The sequence below is a fragment of the Poecilia reticulata genome, chromosome 13, assembly GCF_904066995.2.
Source record: "Poecilia reticulata chromosome 13, P_reticulata-male-v2, whole genome shotgun sequence".
Taxonomy (NCBI): Eukaryota; Metazoa; Chordata; class Actinopteri; order Cyprinodontiformes; family Poeciliidae; genus Poecilia; species Poecilia reticulata.
The window spans coordinates 8,778,538-8,787,098 of record NC_088842.1 but is presented as its reverse complement, the minus strand read 5'-3'; the positions used below and the strand labels follow the sequence as shown (position 1 = coordinate 8,787,098).

Sequence of the window (8,561 nt, the reverse complement as noted above, 5' to 3'; positions counted from 1 at the left end):
GTGGTTGTACGGCGAAACATCACCTGAACTCCGTCTGCGTCCGTCCAGCGCGGAGAGGGAGGAGATACAGTTAACCCTCCTGCTGCCATGACATTACGACATTCAAAAAGGAATAGAACTTATTTAAAATGAACGCTGACAGGCGACACAACACAGGAGCACATTTAAATGAAGTTACAAATGAAAAGGTAGTAAATCAAAAAGTGAAACGTGTGTTCAGGGTTGTCACACCTCGGTTGCATAGAATTCAAGGACTTTCCAGATTTCATCACATTTAAATAGCACGCGCGGCGGCATTTACCTGCTTCCGCTTAATATGTCATCATAAATGATTTTAATACAATCTAAACTGAATTTACAAAGAACATGAAAAGCTTGAAGTTGTGTCAGAAAAGAATCAGTGAAACAAAGTGGATTTAATGTACAGCCTACATTCATACAGTTACAAAATATTAGAAAATCCTCATTGAAATTCTTGAAACTTTGTGGCGTTGAAATAAATCAGAACCCCGGAAAGTTTTTTTTTTTTTTTTTGCAGAAATTTACAGAGTTTAAGTATTGAGAGCATATATGCGCATGGAGAAACTTTTTTTCAGAAGGCAAGTGTATGAAAAATATGTTTTATTGACCTCAGGTAAAACTGACGTCCATGATCATGAAAATGAACAGAAAAAACCTTGAAAACTTTTTTTTTGTTTTGATTTTTCCTTTTTTTAAATTGAATAACATCTAGCTTTAAATTCTATTCTAATATACTGAGAAACACTTAAGATAATATGTAAGGTCTTACTTCTGGTAATGTCACCAAAAGTACAATCTCTAAAATAGATAAATTGCTTTGATCTATTTTAGACGTTTGTGTGACTCAGCAACTTTGATGCCTGACAATATGACCTCTGCTGGAAGTTGCTTGTCAACATTTATATTTAAAATATATATTTTTTTCTATATCTAACAATTTAATGACTGACAACTTTGTGTATTAAACTATTTTGGTTTCTGTTTGTGAGTCAATTAGAGCTAGTTGGGACGTGACTGTAGCTGAGAAAGTTTAATGTCGACATAACTGTGCACCTAACAAACAAACCAAACAGTCCTGCTTCAATAGATTATTTTAATGTACAACTTTAATATTTCTGCAGGACTAAAAACATTAATTAATGACTTAAACACAAAAAGGAACAGATTTGATTAAAACAAGTGAAAACATTTCTCTCAAAAAATATACAAAATCATGTTCAAAGCACAAGTAGAAAAAAAACCAAGTATCACATTTTGTTTAGACATATCCTGGCATAAAACGATAATTGAACATAGTACAGACGGACTTCCAACATACTTTCTCTTTAATATGTGAAAGACTATTAAAAACCTGGATAAAGAAACACAGTAGAGACAGATGACCAAACTTGCTGCTCCCATTTGATACCCGGATGAAGAGCCTTTTTCTAAAAAACTGAGCGATCTGCCTGCATCATATCATTTGATTTAGAAGAAAACAACAACAAAAAAAACACAGAAGTTATCAGATTTATTACAAAAGTCACAAATATCAAAAGACTATAATAAAAAGACCAAAAAAACCCCCCCAAAGATTTGATTAATTTTATTACGGCGTCATTGCGTACAAGAACTCAAATGAAATCCGTACAAAAACTTCAAACTTTACTCAAAGTCTGTTGGAGAAACACTAAATATTTACACATCACACAATAAACGCTTTCTATCATTTTTAGTTAAAAGTCACTCAAAAACGTAAGCTCCATAAACTGATAAAAAAAATAATAAAACATCCACTTCGCATTTGTTTGAATTTCGGAGCGGACAGAGAGATCGCCGTCATTCTGCTGACCAGCTGAAGCTTCGCTGGTTCCTTTATAAACCAACGTCTCTCATGCTTCCCAGAAAGATTTCATTGTTTGTTTGAAAATGTCTCTGGTGAAGAAGTTATGAAGTACAACAGAGTATTTGGGCCATACTAAAAATAAATAATAAAATAAAGTCAGAAATTACAAGAATAAAGTTACAATATGACGAGAATAGTTATATAAAAGAGAATATAAAGTTGAATTAAGAGAATAGTTGAATTGAGCGTAAAGTTGCAGTATCACAATAAGTTATGGTACGCAAATAAACTCGTACGATAATAAAGTCACAGTATTAAGAAAATTATTTTACAGATTAAAGTCATAATATGACTTTACTCTTGTATTATTTTATTGTACAAATTTATTTTTGTAATATTATGACTTAATTCTCATGACTTTATTCTGATTTTATTATTTTTGTTCTCATAGTGTGGCCCTAATTCTCCATCATAGTAAAGTCATGGTATCAGCACCTTTAACTCTTTTATAGTAACTATTATGCAGCTACAGCCAGCGGGCTAAGAAGCACCATGTCTGTTAAAACAACCGACTGCAAGGCGTTAAGATGACAAATTTATTACAGATGCAGTAATAAGATAATATTCACCGTTTTTTTTTTTTTTTTGTACTTAAAACTGTGGTATTTTACTCAAAGATAACAAGTGAAAATCTGAGCCAAAGCTTCAGATCACTTTGGTCACAATAACGTCTTCGCCAACGTCCTCGGCCTCAGCCTCGGGGTCATCCTCGGGGTACAGCCGGCAGTATTTGTCCACCATGACATCCAGGTCGTGCTTGACGTGGGTGTTGATGTGGAGCATCGCCAGACTTTTGTTCAAATGCTTCGCGGGCACGCTGCCGATGTACGCCTGCAGCCGCTCGGTGGCGGTATCGCCTGTGCCTTTTTCGACTTTGAGCACCGGCATGGTGGACAGCACCTTGAGGAAGGCGTCCACGTTGGGGAAGAACTTGACATCCGGCAGCTGCAGGGTCTCGTGGATGGTGGTGGGCAAGCGCACCTCTTTCCCTCTGTGCTTCCATTTGATTCTCCAGCAGTGGAGCTCGGCAGGAAGCGTGTCCGGGTTCGGGAGGTCGCCGCTGTAGACCTCGGCGAAGTTCTCCTCCGTGGTGTTGAACTTCATGTGGCCCATGACGGCCGGAACCAGCGACAGGCACTTGAGAGCTCGGAGGTTGTTGTCGCAGAACATGTCCTCCACCTCCTGCATGATGCCGCGGATCACGGGTACGGTCACGTACTCCTTGAAGTAGGTCTCGGCCTGGATCTCGCCGAGGTCGGCCGCCCGCTGCTTCCGGAGGAAGAGCCTCGGGACGGACACGGGGATCTGCATGAGGGCGGCCACGCTGACGGCCTCGCTGTACCAGAATTCGTGGTACACGTCGATATTGTCGTTGACCTCGTTGAGAGAGTACAGAACCGCCGTTAGGCTGTTTGCGGCGGAGAACACGTCGAGCGTTTCCCCCTGCAGGTTTCTCCCGAAGGCTCTGGTGAACGTCAGAACGTTCTTCAAGATGACGATGGTGACAATCACCTCAAAGTCCGCGATGCTTTCTCCGATGGAATATGCATCTGCGGTGATGCACCTGGAAAACTTTCCGTCTGCATTGTCCCGAATGCTGTCCATGCACAGCAGGAGTGAAGGCAATATATCCAGCAGCACGTCAAAGATGTTGTGTTGCTCCGTCCATCCGGAAGAGCACATCTTTTTGAGAGCATTTCCTTTCTCCTCGTTCTTCTGGAACTGAATGGAGATGGCCTTGTCCAGCTCATCCTGAGTGTGTGGGGTTTTAAAGAAGGACGTAATCCTCCTCAGATTCTCCATGACGATCTGCACGTTGGGGAAAGGCAGGTTGTTGGCGAGGTGGATATTCAGCGCCATATGCGAGCAAGGCATGTGCAGCGCGAGAGGGTACTTCTCCATAAGCAGTACGGCCACGGCTTTCATCTTAGTGGTGGAGGTCCCGGTGGCCTTGTGGGCCTGACCGCGGCAGTCCTCCATGCTGAGTCCCCAGCGGTCCACCAGGAGAGCCTCCAGGCTTTCCACCAGCGCCGCCTCGTCTCCGTCCACAAACGGGAGGAAGTCCACAAACTCCTCTCTGAGGACGTTCTGCTGGTTGACGAAGCGGAGGAACACGGGCAAGTGTTTGCTGTTGGCGAATTCGACCAGGTCGCCCGTCACCAGGGAGTAGAAACGACTCTCCCTCACCTCCATGAGCATCTCCTCCCTCACCGTGTTCTCGCAAACGTCGAGGAGCTGATTTAGCTGGGCAGCGCTGAGATACTCGCTGTTCACTGCAGTCACCTCAAATCTCTTCCTCAGAGCCTCGTCTCCGGCATTCATGCAGTAATCTATGACGGCCTGGAAGTTGTTGGACTTGAGTTCTTCATCAGATACTCTGCCGGTGGTCAAAGGGATTGCTTGTTTTGCCAGCATGAACAGAATCTCAAACAAAGACCTCAAATAATCCCGGTACTCTTTCTCGTCGGCCGAGAGCTGAGGCTCGTTGTCAGCAATGTTTGACAGATCCTCTTTTTTGATGGTCTGCTCAGCAGAAGCCACTGAGGAAAGAGACAAAGAGACACAAGTAAATTACATTTGTTTATTAGCAACGTGATGCATTTCTAATATCGTATAAAAAAGGCTTAAGAGGTTAAATGAAAAATCAACAGAATGTGCCGTTTTATTTATTCCATTAACTGTCACAATAATCGATTCCAGTCACCAGTCAATTTTGTCATGTCGACACAAAAGTACCTATAAACGGCTCCTCAAATACTTACATCGTCTCTCTTTAATCCTCTGTATATCTTCATCAGTCTAGGAAAAATTAAGAAACTGGGATTAACTCACAAAAAAAATAAATAAATAGCCAATAATATAAATAGCTAATAGCTAAATTATTAAACAAGATTTTTCCCTACAAGTTCTTTTATCTGCTTCCGATGCCTGGTGTACGGGTTTTTCAGATGGCTTGTCAAATCAAAAATGGTTGGGATGGCCGTGTCCTTCAAGACCGTCCTATAGGGGCTCTGAGATGAAAAACAACCAAATAAGATTATACAAATGCAGAATTACACAGATGTAGATTTGTCACGGGCGTCGATACTCACAGTTTTGCACACCATGGCAGGGTCAAAGTGTTTGGCACATAATCTGTAGTGCTTATTCAACTGGTCGGCTGTTTTGGCTTCGAGATCCGCCCGACGGCAATTCTCCACCCAGATTCTGCATCTAGAAACAAAAACAAATAGGTTTCTACAACATGACATTTTACTTTAAATTTCGATAATGTAGCCTTACTCTCCCAAGTAAAAGTGTTTATGTTTTTTAATATAGATCTTTTAGACTATTATGATTGTAAGAACCACATTCCACATATTTTTGTGGAAAGAAAAAGTTTTCTCTTCATTTTTCTCCGCCAGTGGAAACTTGACCCCTAAAATGTGTTAATAAAATGCCATTTAGCCTGTTTTATAGCAAGAAACTGTACAATTATATGTAAATACATATGTATGCTTTGGGTGAATGTTTTAGCAAATGAGTCTAATTTAGGACAATTTCTAAAATAGAATTAGTTTTTCCTTCTCCTCACCAACATAGATGCTAAGTCTGAAGTTCTATGCTAAAGTATTTCAGAACCAACAAGGATTTAGGAATTACATTTAAGTGCTTTCCAAATCTAAATAAGTTTTGAAACAGAACATCAGGAAAAATATGTACAACTAGGTTGTATTTCCTGTTCCATTTTCAAAATCCACTCATCAATCCATTTTTCACTCCATTTATTTATTCAGCTATCTGCTTCTCCAGCACTCAATTGATTCTCCCTCCAATCATTTGCCTGTCCAATCCATTCCCCAAGTCTGTTGTTTGTCACGATGTCCTATCTAATGGCCTCTGTAACAATATCAGCATTAAGCTTTTATATTTACATTTTAAATGCAACTTGGGGGATTTTAATTTGCAAAAAGTATAGAATTTTGACAGAAAAAAACGACCAGAGTACCCAAAAAGTAGTGGGACTACTTGAACATAGTTTTACTCCATTAAAAGTAAAAAATAAATTATTAATATTCGGGATAAAAGCTACTCAAGGACTGAATAAGTGATTTAATTTAATATGTATTACTTACCTAATCAAACAGACATGTATTTTAATGTCTAAAGTTTAAACCTCTAAGAGGATGTGGTCGTAGGTAAAACATTACTTTAAGTTAACATGAGCTCAACATTCACAAAACAAGGAACTCTTGTAAAGTTAGCGGGACTTTTAGAAATACTTTAAGATCGTCTTTGTATGCGATGCGTTTTATGGTCCTTTACCTCTCTGGGTCTCGAGGAAAACGAAAAAATGCCAAATCGGACTGTGTACTCTTCCGTGTGCAGTTTGGAGCCGCGCAAAAATTCGGCATGTTTCAGTCTGGCAAGTTAGCTTAGTTAACTTCGCTGGCTAATGTCCTCTGATAGCTTGATATCCTTTCAAGAAGCCAAGTCCACCGGTGTGATTCTCAAATCAAAGCCGGACTATGACTTTGGCAAAGAAATGTCTCACAAACATCTCAAAAACAGATCAGCAACCCCCAAAAAAACCGCCACACAAACAACAGTTACATTTAGACTCATGCGACTTCATTTTGCGGCGCCATGTCCCGCCCACGACGAATGTAATTGGACGAATGGAGAACCATTTGTATAACTATTGGTCAATCGAATAATTAGATAGGCCAATAGAATTTCAGCCAGGCTTTTTTTTTCTTCTTTATTCTATCTACCTTAACTTCCTACAGCATTCTACTGCCGCCCACAGGCTTTTGATGAGAGCAAATAAAACACAGGCCGTTTGTGCGTCTGCCATATTGTGAGTGGTATGTTCTTCTTGTAGTCCAAAAAGAAGCATGCTTTGAAATTAGGTTTTCTCAACAAAACATCACAAAAGTTTACCTTTAACTAACAGCTTAACTATCCATCCATCCATTTTCTTTACACCTTTGTCCCTTAGTGGGGTCGGGAGGGGTGCTGGTGCCCATCTCCAGCTAACGTTCCGGGCGAGAGACAGCTTAACTATTTAACTAGAAATAGTTTTAACACATAGTAGTTAAGCGATAATAACTGAGATTACTGTGCCACAAACACAATATCTTCATTTTTTAAATCTTTAAATCAAGATAGGACACAGTTTTTTATTCATTGTCTAACATGCAAACAATTAGAGCTTTGTAAGCAAGTATACAGCAGATTTTAATGCAGTCCATGTTGTCCAAAGTGCTATACAGGAGATCTTAAAACAATTTGAAAAATATTCTTGTTGGTTGTAAAAACCTACACCAGCATTTACAGTCAACAGAATGTTAAAATAAATTCTGAATTGGACTTCAAAAATCCCGAGGGTGATGTGGTCATATTTTTAGGTACAGCAGAATTTTTGTGTACCTAAAAACCTAATGTAGGGAATATCTGTGTTTTAATGATACTTAATTAGTGCAAGCTGTGCACACCTGTGTCAGTCACTTTAACCTAATAGAAATCTCAATCCAGAACAACTTTAGTGTCAGAAGAAGACAATTTATTTTTATCCATTTGATATATTTAACTTTCTGTTGATGTTTCAGAGGGAGAGCATTCACAGAGCAAAAATGATTGACCCCCAAGTTGACCCATGAGACACACCACTGGAGAGCCAATGGGGAAAAATCTTTCTAGTTTCAGAAAATGTCCTGTTGCAGAGATATTTGGTTTCAATCCATTGAAGAGACGACACAGTCACAACGCTTAACCTAAAATATTTTTAAGAAAGCTGTTTTGCATAACTCTGTGCATGCCTTTAAGAAAAATGCTAATCACAATATGGCGGTGACGTTTACGTGGAAGTCGGACGTTCATTTGGCTTTGTTGTTTAGTCTTTCGTATTTTTGAACGTAACATTTTAAGTATGAAATATGTAAAGTTGAATACCATTGAAAAGGTCGATGGTTTTGAGGCTATAAGTATTTATTTATAATTCTCTCCAGCTGTTGAAGCAACTTGATAGTTTATGCAGCTTTAATGTAGCTATTATACGTGCTTATTATAAAATTACAAATAAACGTTGTCAAAACATATTAGAAAACCACGAAATTTCCGACGCACATAGCCCTGTTGAAGTTCTTACTGTGAGACCGGTATTCCGAAGGCTCGTTGGTCTAGGGGTATGATTCTCGCTTAGGGTGCGAGAGGTCCCGGGTTCAAATCCCGGACGAGCCCTTATTTTATTGTTTTAGTTTTCCCTTATTCGTTTTTCAAGTTCAATAACGTTAGGTAAGAACGACACACTCTTTTTCTCCGTCACAGGACTACGTGTCCAGTATAAACTGTATTATGCTTCACCATTCACATTATTAAAGTGCTAGAAATCCAATTATCTATTCAAAGTTTGTGAAAGATGTACCCGTCTTTAAAACTGCAAAGTTGAGCCAAAATGGAAAGGGCTCGTCCGGGATTTGAACCCGGGACCTCTCGCACCCGAAGCGAGAATCATACCCCTAGACCAACGAGCCACGGCGTCATCAACGGCGCAACATATCATTAAATATTTACTGAAGGAGTATCGATACTCGTTTGTGTTCATACTACAGTATTTTCATGGACCGTCTATATGTGCGTTTTTTTTCGGTATGGTTTTTATTTAATGCAGCAG

The 8,561-nt window shown here is 39.6% G+C and overlaps 1 protein-coding gene and 2 non-coding genes across 3 annotated transcripts; 1 reads left to right on the top strand and 2 right to left on the bottom strand.

Moving 5' to 3' along the window:
- Positions 1-1,097: 1,097 nt before the first annotated feature.
- Positions 1,098-8,519, bottom strand: thap12b (THAP domain containing 12b). Its single transcript, XM_008425049.3, has 5 exons — positions 6,212-8,519; positions 4,999-5,119; positions 4,810-4,917; positions 4,669-4,705; positions 1,098-4,446 (listed from the first exon to the last, which is right to left on the bottom strand). The coding sequence occupies exons 1-5, from the start codon at positions 6,298-6,300 to the stop codon at positions 2,552-2,554; spliced, it is 2,250 nt and encodes a 749-aa protein (XP_008423271.1). The 5' UTR covers positions 6,301-8,519; the 3' UTR covers positions 1,098-2,551.
- Positions 8,057-8,128, top strand: trnap-agg (transfer RNA proline (anticodon AGG)). Its single transcript has one exon. It is a non-coding gene; the product is annotated as a tRNA-Pro (tRNA).
- trnap-cgg (transfer RNA proline (anticodon CGG)) lies at positions 8,350-8,421 on the bottom strand. Its single transcript has one exon. It is a non-coding gene; the product is annotated as a tRNA-Pro (tRNA).
- Positions 8,520-8,561: the final 42 nt, after the last annotated feature.

Bases quoted from the DNA above. Each gene is read 5' to 3' on its own strand.
- thap12b (XM_008425049.3), bottom strand. From the start codon at position 6,300: ATGCCGAATTTTTGCGCGGCTCCAAACTGCACACGGAAGAGTACACAG. The intron at 4,706-4,809 runs GTAGGGAAAAAT...AATTTTTCCTAG, and splicing joins GGAAGCAGATAAAAGAACTT to ACTGATGAAGATATACAGAG. The intron at 4,447-4,668 runs GTAAGTATTTGA...CTCTTTCCTCAG, and splicing joins GAGGATTAAAGAGAGACGAT to TGGCTTCTGCTGAGCAGACC.